This window comes from Marmota monax, unplaced genomic scaffold (genome assembly GCF_021218885.2).
Source record: "Marmota monax isolate L192 unplaced genomic scaffold, Marmota_monax_Labrador192_F-V1.1 WCK01_AAM20220418_F8-fsc00296, whole genome shotgun sequence".
Lineage (NCBI taxonomy): Eukaryota > Metazoa > Chordata > Mammalia > Rodentia > Sciuridae > Marmota > Marmota monax.
The window spans coordinates 1,349,212-1,363,487 of record NW_026694723.1 but is presented as its reverse complement, the minus strand read 5'-3'; the positions used below and the strand labels follow the sequence as shown (position 1 = coordinate 1,363,487).

The following is a 14,276-nucleotide window of genomic DNA, read 5'->3' as shown; positions in this document are numbered from 1 at the left end:
TGAGAGACCTAGCATGGGGCCTCCTGCATGGTTCCTGTAGGCCACCTGCCCCGGGACTGCAGGCATCCCTGCTGCCCTCAGTCCTTTCCTCCGCCTGCTCCTTTCAGGCACAGGACTCCCATGTGCAATGGCCAGAGTTCCTCCTAAAGCCACATAGGCAGAAAGGATAAGGGAAGCAAGGAGCCAGTCCTGCGGCTTGCTGGTCACCTTTGTGTTCCTTATCCCTTCACCTCCAGCAGCAGGAGGTGAAGTGACTTGGGCAGGATCCTCCAGGAAGTGGAGGAGCTAGGATTTGAGCACAGGCCTGTCTGGATTTATTTATTTATTTATTTTTGGTAGATGGAAACAATACCTATATCCCATTTATTGATTTATGAATGCAGCTCTGAGGATTGAACCCAGTGCCTCACGTGGTAGGCAAGTGTTCTACCACTGAACTACAACCCCAGCCCGAGGCCTGTCTGGTTCTAAAGTTGCCTTCTAAGCTGCCTGCAAGTGGGGGTCCCAGGCTCTTAGGAGGTCAGGAGGGGAGAAGAACCCGCACAGCAGAGGCTTCATCTGGCTTTCTGGGCCTGGGATGGTCTGGGTTGGGGGCCAGGTCAGAGAATAAGTAGGTTCCTGATCTGTAGGGCTGGGGAGAAAGGAAGTTGGCCTCTGTGGATGGCGTCAGGGGCCAATAGGACCTGAGGTGAGAGGAGGGAGGCTGCCAGCTAATTGCACCCTGCAAGATGCATCTCCCCACTTCCTGTTCAGGTGGTGATTAAGTAGGCCCAGGAGGCACTAATTTCTCTGGCTGCTCAGATTTCCTGCAGGCCTGGACTGTGTGTGGCAGGGGCCTGGGCAGGCTGATTCTGTCTCTACTAGGTCAGTCCAGCGGCACCTTGACCACATTCTCCAGCTCCTCCATCTTCCTTGGCATGAACTGCAGATTATTCCAGCCACAAAGGCCCTGAGTTTTCAGAGGGCCCTGACCCCCTCTTCCTCTCTGTCCCCTATTCCTTGCCACCTCCTTTTCCAGCACCTCAGTTCAGCCCACACTGGTTCTAACATATAGAGCTGAGGTTTTGGCATAAGCAACATCGGGTTTGAGACCCAGAACCACAACTTAACTTGCTCTGTGACTCTGAGAAGTTGCTTAACTTCTCTGTCCCTCAGTGTCCTCATCTATAAAGTGGGGATAATGTTAGTTATATGTGTTAAACCCTTACCACGATGCCTGACATGCAAGTTAATATGACTGTGAGCACTAATTCTGGTTTTCTGAGTGAACTGTCCATTTCCACTCCCTCACAGACTTTTGTGAGCTCCTGTTCTGTGATATATTTGGGGTTGAAGGATGTACAGATGAATAAGATAGGATTTTTCTCCCAAGGGAGCGCCTTACTGTGGGGCAGGTGGACTACAATAGAAATCTTTTTTTAAATTTTATTTTTATTGACAAATAGTAATTGTATATATTGTACCATGTGATGCCTCGGTACTTTTAGGTATTGTGGAATGAATACATTAGGCTAATTAACGTGTCCATCACATACTTCTTTTTTGGTGAGAACATATAAAATCCACTCTTTTAGCAATTGTGAAATAGATGATACATAATCACTAACTATAGTCACCTTGCTGGGTAATAGATCACCAGAACTTATTCCTCTTACTGGCACTTTGTAGCTTGGACCAACAAAACCCCTTCATGGCCCACTCCCAGCCTCTGCAAAACACCCTTCTCCTCTAGGGTAGAAATCTTGGCAGCACACCTGTGAGAAGCACAGGGCCGGAGTGCTTGGGGACAAAACAGGAGATCTATTCTGCTCGGATCACTCTGCTTCACCTTGGGAAAGCCTGTCCACAGTTGATGCTGGGGCTGAGTCTGGAGCAGGGCCCACAGGGCTGGAAGGGCAGGATGGGTATGCAAGAGGAGAGACCTAAGAGGCAGAGGCCCTCTGGAGGAAGGGAAGGTAGGTGAGAAAGAGAGGGGCTGGCTTGGCAGGCAGAAGCCAGGTGGAGAGGGCTGGGCTGGATTCGACCCCCAAGGTATTAAGGAGGTGAAGGAGAGGGTCCCTTGGGTTTCAGAGGAGCCCATCTGTAAGTAGCCTGGAACGAGAATGAGGAAGTGAGGAGGCTGAGGTGGGGGCCCTGCCCCAGTTCAGAGGCAGGGAGCAGGGACTCTGAGGATGGAGAGAAGGGGAAGGGGCAATTCCTGGTGGTTCACAGAACTTCCCACGAGCTCCCTGTGATTCCCGCCTGGGTGACTGGGTGATGGGGCCTGAGCTCAGTACACCGTGACCGCTGGCTTTAAAATGTCTACACACCTGCAGAGCCAACGAAACTAGGAGGCCTGCCCTTACCCATAAATCCTTCCGAGGGCAACTGTGCTTCATTTTAAAACAAACTTCACAGTGTTACTATTGATGTACAAATTTAAACTACTTTATAGGAAAAAAAGAGCTAACTAGCCCTGAACTGGATTTCTATAGTCTAAAACCCTGTCCTGACCTTGGCTATCACCTGCATATGATGATGATCAGTGAGTGTGAACTGTTGGCCCCTTTCCACCTGATGCCATTTCCTGTGCCCACACCCTAGCCACAGGATTGGTCCTCTCATCAGTCACCATCCGTGTCTACACAGTGTTTCATTTGCTTTGCAAATGTCTGCCTTCTCTGTCTTATCACTGAACCTGGCCCACATGGCTGGGTCCATGGGCCAGCTGGTCAACCCAGGCTCCTCAATGACCTCTGCAGAGCAGGCAGAGTGGAGCCCCCACAGTGCTCTGCAGACAGTGACCTCCAGAAGGGTTGTCTGAAGCCAGGGTTGGGGACCCACAGGGTGAGTCTTGGGTAGCCTGTGCTAGGCTGGACCTCCCTCAGTCCCACTGACTGTCCCTTGGGCTCTGCTTCCACCAGTGTGGGTGCTCGGCTGCCAGCCAGAGGACCAGCCTCTGTCTGCTATGGGTGTCCAGAGCTCCTGACCCCAAGTGGGCACAGCCAGGAGACACCTGCTGCCATCTCCTAGGCACTATGTGGGTGGGATCAAGGGCCTGTTGGTCCCCTCATCTGGCCAGAGGCATTGGCATTTGGGCGTCTGGCCACCCTTTTCTGGTGCCATCTGGATGGTTCTTTGTCTCTCCTGCCGTCTCTGTCTCCTCCTCTCTTATAGCAAACCCTGCCCAAGGCATGCAGGTCCCTGTTTTTCCACATCCCCATGGACACTGAGTAGTATTTTCAGTTTGTTTCTGCCAGTTCAATAGATGTGTAATGGTATCTCAAACTTGTTTAGATTTTCAGTTTGGATTACTAATGCAGCTTTGCATTGTTTTCATGTTGCTCCTTACTGTGCGAGTGTGTGGGCGTGTTGGGATTGAACTAGGACTTGGTGCATACTAAGCCTGTGCTATACCACTGAGCTATGCCCCAAGTCTCCAACCTCCTTTTCCTGAGTCTGACTAGGAGCTCATGGATTCTTTTTCCAATGGGTTTTAATTCATTCCATTATTCTTTCTGATGCTCAGAGGTTTGTTTTGTTCTAATGCAGCATGATAACATTTTGATCATTATTACTTGCTATAATTTATTTATTTTGGTGCCGGGGATGGTGCCCAGGGCCTTTGCTAGGCAAATGCTGTACCACTGAGCCCCCGCTGCAGTCCATCATTGCCCTTTAAAAGAGCTCTCTGATTTTCCCCACCATATATGGATTTTTAAGTATATAACATGTTTCAGAAGCTTTAATTAGCATTGCACTAACTTAGACAGTGTTGTCTTCTTGACTGCATATTTAGTCCTCCCAACAGGAGCAAAATATTAACATTAAAAATAAACTGGAGTGATTTTGAAGCTGGTAATTGGTTAAGTCGGAGCCCAGAATGGAAGCCGAGATTTCTCTGAGACCTGAGCAGCCAACTCCTCTCCTCAAGGAAAAACCATTTTTATGGAAACCAGATTGCTGGGCCCATGGAGATTGTGGTCCATGCATCGAAACTGGTCTCTCTCCTTGAGACCTTTGGCTGGGGATAATTGGTGCCACTTTTTCATCAATGAACCCCCTCATACTCCTACTGGAGAGAGTTTAGGGACACAGCTTAGCAGAAAAATGCAGGCCTTCATGTGTCACCAACTGCTGACCCACCGCCTTGATGACAGCACCCCTGTGCACCTTCCCAGTTCAGTTCCAGGAGCCCTCAGTCAGCGGCCTCTCCCAGATCACCAGAAGCCTGTACATCAGCAATGGTGTGGCTGCCAACAGCAAGCTCTTGCTGGCCAGCAACCAGATCACTTCAGTCAGCAGTGTCTCAGTAGAGGTGGTAAATACCTTCTGTGAGGATATCCAGTATACACAGGTGCCTGTGGCTGATGCACCCATCTCAAAGCTCTATGACTTCTTTGACCCCATTGCTGACCACAACCACAGTGTGGAAATGAAGCAGGGCTGTATATTGCTACACTGTGCTGCTGGCATGAGCCGCTCAGCCACTTTGTGCCTTGCCTACCTCATGAAGTACCATGCCATGTCCCTGCTGGATGCCCATACATGGACCAAGTCATGCCGGCCCATCATCCGACCCAACACTGGCTTTGGGGAGCAACTCATCCATTATGAGTTCCAGCTGTTTGGCCAGAATACTATACACATGGCCCGCTCCCCAGTGGGAATGATCCCTGACATCTATGAGAAGGACATCTGTTTGATGATTCCACTGTAAATCATCCCCTAAGCCCCTGCTTTGGGTCAGTGTACAGACCTGTTGTTGGTCCTATATCAGGATCTGAACTTGAACAATCTTTGTCGATACAGGAATGCACCAGATGATACCTTTTATAAGGGAAAAAAAAAAAAGAGAAAGTGATGCCACAGCTTTCAACTTTGTAACCCATATCTTTAAAGATTACACTCAATTATTAGAGGTAAAGATAAGTTTTTTACCCCATGAGTGGGACAGGCCATGGCTGCTGGTCAGAGGGTGAAATGAGGCAGGTGGTACACTGGACAGAGACCAGAGCCCCAGTGCCTGGAGTCTGCTGCCTTCCCTAGACTGAACAACTCAGAAATGAGACTGTTCAATCCCACTTTGCTCCTTCAAACCCAAAGCCAGAGCCTTAAGCATGGCACCCTCTGAACTTTTCACAATAAGTGCCAACCTACTGGATAAGTGGCCTTCAAATAGTGCTCTAGGAACTCTACAGGCCCCAAACAAACCACATCCACCAGTGGCCCTACTCTAGTTTTCTAAGATCAGGTTAACACAGAAGATAGTTTTCAAATAAACATTCCCCTGTCATAAACTTTTTAAAAATTAAAAAAAAAATAAACTGAGCTAAATTAATGCTTAATATTTAATGTATTTTGTTTCTATAAGGATAAAGTCCTCTTTTCCCATTGACTTTTTTTTTCTTTCTAGCTGCTTGTCACTAGCATATAGGAATGCAATTGATTTTTGTAAATTTATCTCCTTTTTCACCACTAGTGTGAACTCATTTATTACTTCCAGTAATTTTCTGGTTGATTTCTTTGGATTTTCTCGTCAGCAGTAACATTCTGTTCAGAGGTAATTGCTTTGTTATGCCTTCTTTCTCACGTTTCTGAGTCCAGTTGCTTTTCCTTCTGCGATGGGAGCCACCAGTGTTTCTAGAACTAGATAAAAGGGGTGGGCACAGGAGACATCTGTCCTGACGTGGCCAGGGTAGGGGGGTGGCATGCTGGGACCTTGGCCACATGGCACCATTGTGAGTCGGGAAAACAGGCTGGGCAGGTGCCTGGCCACAGCTGCCCTGAAGGCTATCCCCAAGGAGGATGGACCCTGGAGTGGTCGAACGCTGGTGTTGCTGTGGGAAGGGGTCAGGTGTAGAGGGAAAGGGTCTGGCAAGAGGTGTCCAGGGTCTGGCTGTGGGGTCAGGGGAGGTGGTCAGAAGCAGCAAAGCAAAGAGAACGGACAGAATGTACACAGATGGCTAGCGCTGACCTTGGGTAGTCATAAGTTGCTGGTGAAGCCCAGACAGTCCCCACCCTCTGCTGTGGTCTTGGACAGGTTGGTGGGGGCTGGCACAGGCAGGACCCCATCATACTTTTCTCCTTATTTTTTAAAACAGGGTGACTATAGCTTACCACCGTTAAGTAGCATGTTGCTACTTGAGTTAGAGTTATATCCTTTAGCATGTTAAAAAGACCTCCCTTCCATGTCCCTTCTCCTTTTTTTAGTCTTACTGAAGAGCAGATGGTATATTGTACCAAATGACTTCTCAACATCTATTAAACATTTTAATGATGATTGCTGTTTTCCCAGTTTATGCAAAGAATTGCGTTTGTTGAGGCAAATTTCAGATTGGCTGGACATGGTCAAGCGCTCATCCTCTACCCCTTCCACACCTGACTTTGGCCACCCAACACCTGGAATGGGAGCGATATTGTTCCCTAAAGGAAAGTCAGGATGTGCCTGCCAGGTGACCTTGGGAAGAAGCTACAGATGTACAATACAGCCTGACCTCCCAGCCCACAAGTGCTCTCCATTCCCAGCCTACCCTGGGGGAGCAGGAAGGGTCATGGTTTCTGTGGTTCTCTGAGGACAGGCATGGAACCTCACAAGGGCATAGTCAGTGTTACTTGGATGACTGAGTGAGAGAATCAATGCAGGACAGGGGGACTAGCCCAGAACTGGGAGCCCAGGTCCTCTGCAGCTCTGCCCCCTGAAGTCTTGTGATCTGTCCTGTGATCTGCTTCTGGAGGCTGCCAGAGGAAAGTTGGAGAGGCAGAGCACTTTGTGACCAACTACTCAGGTTCTGGGGCTGGAGAGATCATGGATCAACACCCAGCTTGCCGTCTTGCTGGCTCTGTGAGCCTGGATAGCTCTCCTCACTTCTTGAGCCTCATTGGTGGAAGTGGGGCTGCAGCCATGCTCCACGAGTGGGTAACTTTGTGGGTGAATGAAAGGATGAGGGGAAGCATGTGGCACAGCTCCTGTGGATCTTCAGCACCTGATGTAGGGGAGTAACCATCGGGGCCTCTCTGCAGCTTTAGGAGCATTTAGAAGAGAAAGCACTGCACTGGTTGTAGATATGTGAATCTCTTGGCAGGGAGAGATAAGCATCCAAGTCCAAGTGTCACCAGAGGGGTTCTGAGGAAGTCCCTACAATGGGGAGAAGGGGACTCAACTGGGCCCCAGGGAAGAATTTGCCACAGGAAAGAATTTCAGGGCACATCAGAAAATAAAGCATTGCTAAATTTGTTCTATGAAAGAAATCAACTGGGCAGTGTGCATTCAGAGAAGGACACAGTGTGGGCGTTCCAGAGAGAGACACGCTTTGGGGGCTTCGGGTTCTTCTTTGAAAGAAAACCTTGTGAGGCTGTGCAGGGGAGGGTATGTGTGCTGGGACTCCCTGGCAAATGCTGCTTTTTGATTGTGGACCACAGATCTTCTCTGGGATCTTCAGGTTGACCCTGTCTCCCCTACCTGATCAGTAATGTTTAGAATGTACCTGTATTAAAGGTTTCTTAAAATACATTTCTTGTTTTATCTAATCTGAAGATACATTGCGTAGGCTAACAATTGCTATCTATAGTCAAAATAAGGTAATTTTCATAGTTGCGTGAATTTTCAGTACCTCTAAGATTGGTAGATTTCCCAGGAATTTGGGAAGAAAAACAGGTCTGGGAGTAGGTCTGCTCGCGGGGTGTTTAGGTGTGCAGCTACAGCCTCCTTTCTCCCTCTCTTTATTTCCTCCATCCTATCTCCCCAGAAGCCACTGGTAGTGCACTCTAGGGGCTGGTTGACCTGCTGCTGCCACCGTGTGGCCCCAGGTGGTTGTTGAGGATGATGATGGCAGGGAAGAGCACCCGCCACTGCAGACACCGGGCAGATAGAAAGGGGGGACCACCTAACAGAAGAGGGCTCACCTCTGTGAATTCTCACTTCTTCGCTTCCTGGCAGGTCCTTAGGCCCTTTGGCCTCAACTCCCTCAGTTCTAAGATGGGCTAATAATAGAAACTGCTGCATAGGCGTGTGAGTTATGGCTGGATTAGTACTCGTAAGGCTCCTCGAATATCGCCCGACTCAGGAGCTGTTCCTAAGTGCTGCCGGGTGTCCTTATCATGTCTTCATCACCACCACCCTTACTCCAGGAGCTCGCAGCCCAGTGAGGGCTGACAGAGCTGGGGAATGTGCCAAAACCCTGGAGGGACCGTGGTCACTGTGGGCGGAGTCTGTCCAGGAGGGGGTGGTGGCACAGCCCCCCCCATTTTCACTACTGGTGCTGGGACTGTTCCCTCCACCACCCCTAACACCTAAGTGCCCTGGTAACAGTCTCAAAGAGCATGTCCCAGCTGAAAGATAGGGAGGGGGGCTGGCTGAAGTCCAGCCTCTGACACTCTCTTTGGGGGTGCTGCTCAATCTGGAGTCCCTTCCCTGGGTGTCTCTAGGGGGCCTTTGAGATGCCAGGGTCCCTCACTGGCTGCCAGACTCATCAGGTCTTATTGGGATGACTAGGATGGGACCCTGTCCTCATCCCTTCGACCTTGAGTCCAAGAAGGTCCAGGATCAGAGCGCTGGCTCAAGCCTTGCTTGCCTTCCTGGTTTAGAAAATGAGGCCAGTACCCTCCCTTCAAGGGCTGGTAGGAGGATAAATGAGGTGAAGGGTGTGCTGGGGCCAAATGCCTCTGTCCTTTCCAGTGCCCTCTTGCCTTGGCCCTCCTCCTCTGCCCGGGACCTCCAATCTAGATGCTTTCTTTGGGGGAAGAAGTCTTAATTATGGATAAAGGCCTAAATCATGCATGAGGCTTCTTGCCTCTGATTTTTACTGCTGTGCTTGCTGGAAAAGAAGCTTGCCTCTGCAGAGAGCGCCCTCGGAATGACTAGGCTTGAAATCTCGCCCCACCGTGGGTTCTGCTGGCCCCTAAGGAATTTCCCCAACTGACTGGGGGTCCTCTGCATGGGGCAAGTACTCAGATGACAGGAAAAAGTAGAGAGGATGAGGGAACAAGGAAGCCCAAGACATGAGCCCCTGGCCTATCCCCCTGGACCCTACCCTGATCAGTGCTGTGGGAGGGCTGCAGCAGGTTGGGGAGTCCAGAGCCAGAAGCTTCTTCCACCTGGGAAACTGCCTGGTCCATGGAGATCCACCCCATGTGCCTTCTCCTCCCATGCGATAGCAGTGTGAGGTGGCCAGAGCCACCTGGCCCCTTCCACAGGCTCAGGGAGGCATTTGTGAACCTCACTCGGGAGGCTGGTGGTGAGCCTGTCTCTCCTTTCCCTTATTTAGAAATCCCACAGTGGGCTCCCAGACCTGGTGGCCTTTTTCTTGTTCTGTTGACAGTAGCAACTTTGCTATTTCTGGCCAGAGCTGCCACATTTTGCTTTGTTTCAAAAGTCAAACCTCAATTTCCTGGGAGGCTGTGGGTATTCTGCTTACTTCCATTTTCTTGGGAAACAAGAAGGCTGGCTGGAAGGAGTTTAGATTTGAGTTTAGTGGAAGCAACTGTGCTGGAGGAGGACACCCCAGGCAGACATTCCCATTTCATGGCTAATAGTGGTGTTGAACCCCTGGAGTGTGCAGCAGCCTTCATGCTACTCAGAGAATCAGAGATGTCCACAAGGGACCTAATGCCAAGGCCAGGGCTGGGTGCACACAAGGGGCTGTTCTCCCAGGTGCCTGGAGTGTCACACCTCCCCTGAAAAAGCAGTGTCCAAGGACAGATGTCCGTCCCTTACGGGGTGAGTTCCCTACCCCCATTGCCTGGAAGCCTCTCCCAGAGGTGGGCCCAGCCACAGCCTCACCACTCCCAAGCTTCCTGCCCCAGCTCCCCAAGGTTCCAAATGGTGAACCAGAGTGGTCTCCCTTCAAAATTCTGGACAGGTTCCACAGAGGTCAGCTAGAACTTTGTTATCCCAGGTATGGTCAGGGGACCAGTGACATTGGCACTTCTCAGGAGTTGGTAGTAATGCAGGTTCTCGAGCCCCAACCCAGACCTGCCGAATGAAAATCTGCACTTAAATAGGAGTCTCAGTATTTCACAGACGGTCCATCAGAAGCCCAGAGTGGACATTCTCCATGTCTTTCCCTCGCATGGAGTTAACAGGGCCTTGTTGCCCACCCCATCTCCATTGCTAGCCCTGGTGCTCTGTGACCCAGCTACCCACTCCCTTTTGGACTTCAAGCTCATATGGGACTTGGGTCTGCCTGGTCAGCTTTGGTGGCCCTGGTGTTGGCTAGGTCATTGAGAGAAGATGCCTGCTGTCCAATCTTGCAGCCTTCCCTAGGCCTGGTCACTGAAGACTCTCCCTCACACTCATCCATGGGCTACCTCTGTCCTCCTGTCACAGATGAGTTTCTTTCTTCTGCCACCATAGGGAGGAGTCAGTCCAGCCACTGCCATCCTTAGATATAGGTCCGTGTCATTAGTCAGAATAAATGAAAGGAAACCTTTTTTTTTTTTTTTTTCTGTAGAATCTATCTGGCCTGGCCAGAGAGGAAACTGAGCTCTGGGGACTTGGACTTGTGGTCAGGAACAGACCCTGAAGTATCATCCCCAGCCAACTGAAACCCACCTGGAGCTCCTCAGAGTCTACCCCTTTACTCCCCCTCCTCCAGGACCTTCATTCAGGGACCATCCCCCCATCTACCCAAACCCCTGAGATGGAACCTCACTTCCCTCCCTGCCTCAAATCAAGCAAGCCCTGCTACTAGCCTGACACTCTCTCTCCTCAGCTCCCTCCTCTCTGTCCCCCACATGGCCCAGGTCAGCTTGACCTCCTCTTCTGCACTATGATGGCCTCCCTGCTGGTCTCCTCACCTCCCTCACTCTGCATTGTGAGTTTCAGGCACCTTCCCAGGTGCACATCTGCTAGGCTGGGCCCCTACTAAAATCTCCACCACCAGAAGGGAGTATCCTCCCCATTTGTCCTGCGTGGGCAGCCTCCCCCTGCCCTCCAGCCACCGGAGCACCTGGTGGTTCCCCAAACTCACAGGCACCCTCAGAGCGCGGCCCTGGGACTCTGCCCCCGCCCCGTCTCTGCTCCCGCTACCCCTTCTGGAATCACCATTCCTGACAACTGCCGTGCTCTGTTCTACTACCCTGTAGGCCCCCACTAGTCACCTCTGCCAAAGTTCCCCGTATGCAGAGTCCCCAGCCTTCTGGGCTCTCTGCCTCTTCCCGGGATCCCACTGTGAGGTATTTGAGCAGCGTCTTCTGGGAGGTTGCATTCTGATGGATTCTTACTTTCCCCTGTAATACTATGAACTGTTTTTTAAAAGGACAAAAGAACTTTCCTGTTTTTTTCCCCTCTGAGTTTAAAAATGATCCAATTCGTTTTTTAAGTTCAGCCAATTAAAAACTGTGGGAAGGGGAGGCCCAAGGATTAGCCATCTCAGCACATTGAGTTGCCTGTGCTGACAGTTGTGTGGCCAGCTCCCAGAAGGGTCAACCTAGGAAAGTGCTCATTTATCTTAAGTCTGCTCCAAGTCAGCTTCTGGGCTTAGTCTCCATAGTTTATTCCTTCTAACTCATAATGAACTCTGTCACTCAGAGAGGTTGAATCATCTGTCCTTGGTCACACAGCTGGTAAACGGAGGATGCAGGATTCCAGCCCAGCTCTATCTACAGAGCCTGGGAATGACACACTGCCTTGGGCATGTGACAGTATGACAGATCAGCTGTACACTTTTATGCTGCTCCCTAGGTTGTTTTTATTTCACTCAAAAAATACAGCAGGACATCTGTCCTTTTCCTGGGAGCTCATCTGTCTCCCCACAGGGCTGAGGAAATGTTTGCAGAAGGCGAGGACAGTCAGACAGATGCAGGCACAGGTCATCTGCTTCAGAGACCACCCAGGCTCTGTCACTTTCCTTCCTATTCAGACACCAAACAAAGCCCGTGTGGGTGGCCATAGGGATTTTGGATAGTAACAGACTCGGGTTGTGAATGAGGGACTGAGGGATGCCTGGTGCCTGGTGACATTTGGACCTGCTGAGGGTCTCTTAAAAGCAAGTTGTTTCCAGCCGTGGTCTGGAGGTGACACTTCCCAGGAGGCAGTGGCCTGGATTCCATGTAACTGGGCCGGGGTGCTAGCTGGCACCCCAATACCACATAATCCTTCTCCATGTGTGCACTGAGCATCTTCACTCCTAAGGCCTCCTTCCCTTGGATGCCTTTTACCCCAGCGCGTTCTTGAAGAGGGGCTCTTCATCAGCAGCCCTCCAGCCTTGAGAACCAGGAACCAACACAAAATGGCTTAACTGCTGAAGCAAATGCTTTTTTATTTTTTTATTTTAATAACATCAGGACCCAAAGTAGGGCAGCTCCAAGGCTGGTTATTTCCAGGGCCCTGAGGTATCACCCAGGATTCGACCTCCTTCCAGTGATTTCCCCAAGAAGCCCAAAGTGGCATCCACTCTCCAGGAGGGGAAGAGGGAGGAAGCACTTCCTGTGGATGGTCTCCTCCACTCCCCAATCAAAGACAGTCTCTCCTCTCTGCAGATGTCTCCTCAAGTCTCATTGGCCAGAGATGTTCAACATGCCTTTGCCTGAACCAATCATTGGCAAAGGAGACGAGCCCACCTGGCTGACCCCGCCTAGTCAGAATCATGCTCAAGGTGAGGTGCTCTGAGGCGCCTGGTCCAATAGGAAGTGGGCACCTCACCACACCAGGGCTGTCTCACCCTAAAGGAGAGGCCTGGGGCATCATAGAGGTGACCAGCAGAATCTGCTTCAGTTCTTGTTATTATTTTTTAACTTTATAGAAGAGAGGAAGTACAGGGCTCAGAGAAGTTGAGTCATTCCTCGGGGCCACCCTGTGGGTCCTCAAACCATTTACTTGGTGAAACTGCCTTGGATGGAGACATTTGCCTCCCTGCCCTTTATTCCTCTCTATATCTCTAGCTCTGATTTTCTTCTCTTCCTCCAACTCACTGGCCACCTCGAACATTCCTGGAGAATCATTATGATAAGATAGAATTCCAAGCTGGCCGAGACCTTCATGGTAACGTCAGCCAATGCCCTCATTTTCCAACAGGGAAACTGAAGCCCAAAGAGAGGAAGGGGCTCACCAAGGCCACTATGGAGAACATTGATGGTGGAGTGTGATGGACTTAGGGACAAGAAGCAGACCATGCCTGAGGTTAGAGGCTTCCTCCTTTATTACCTGGCCTGAGCTGCAGGACAGCCCAACTCAGCCTGCTCCTCCTAGGGAGGGGCGCCCTCAGTCTCTCTTTCTCTCTCTTTCTTTTTTTCTTTTTGTACTAGGTATTGAACCTACGGGTGCTCTCCCACTAAGCCACACCCTGGCCCTCCTTTTTATTTATTATTTTGCTAAGTTGCCCAGGCAGGCTTTGAACTCGTGGTCCTCCTGCCTCAGCCTCCCAAGTAGCTGGAATTGCAGGCATATGCCACCACACCAGGCTCCGGTCCCTTGTTGTATACCTTTTGCACCTGATATTTCCATGGCACTCTGCAATCTTCAGTGTTCTTGAATCTTGGGCTGGGGATACAGCTCAGTTGGTAGAGTGCTTGCCTCACATGCACAAGGCCCTGGGTTCAATCCCCAGCATCACACATGCACACACACACAAAAATGTTCTTTAATCTTTACTCTGACATAGTCTCCTTTAATCCACACAATGGCCCTGGGAGCTGGATGTTATAGATATGGAAACTGAAGCCAGAGAGATACTGTGACTCACCCAAGGTCACGTAGTGAGTGACACACAAAGCATGTGTCACAGAGGGTTTAATGTTCTGACTGTGCCTTCCCACAGAGGGGGTGGGCTTGTTGGGGGTGGTTAGAGATTTCTCAATCTCTGGACAGAGGCAGACTCTTCCACCTAGCCCAGGTTGCAGGGACTGCTAGGACCCTCTTTGGAACCCTTCCTCGTCCATGTCTGCCCCTGGTTTTGCTGAACTCCTGCCCAGCTTCCTGGCCCTCCCTTCCTGAGAATGAAAGGAGATGACCAGTGGCTGCCTGTGCCCTTTGTCCTGCGGGCTCTAGAGTACAGGGCCCCATTGTATGCTTGACATCAGGCAGCTGGACCAGGGGAAACTGGGTAAACAAGCAGGGCACATGTCACCCTGAGGCCAGGGGAGGGTCAGAGCCCCTTGTGGGGAGCAGGAGGGACTCAGGAGAAGTTTTCTGAGGGGGAGCAGAGCCCCTGGGGCTTTGGGACACCTCTTCCTCCTCTCTTAGCTGCTATGCCTTGAGGCAGGGCTGCCTCTGGTCTCCTGCTGAGGAAGAGAATGACCAGCTGCCTCACAGGGCTGTGGAGCAGACCCAGGAATGACCAGTGGGAACTGCCCCGGGG

The 14,276-nt window shown here is 50.8% G+C and overlaps 2 protein-coding genes across 2 annotated transcripts in view; both read left to right on the top strand.

Annotated features, from left to right (window-relative positions):
- Positions 1 to 14,276, top strand: part of Rab11fip4 (RAB11 family interacting protein 4) — a 115,480-nt gene that overhangs the window by 9,208 nt on the left and 91,996 nt on the right. The gene's annotated exons all lie outside the window — the stretch shown is intronic.
- On the top strand, positions 3,438 to 7,390 carry LOC124078903 (dual specificity protein phosphatase 18-like). The gene has a single exon (XM_058572523.1). It carries the CDS (start codon positions 4,133 to 4,135, stop codon positions 4,697 to 4,699), a length of 567 nt encoding a protein of 188 aa, XP_058428506.1. The 5' UTR covers positions 3,438 to 4,132; the 3' UTR covers positions 4,700 to 7,390.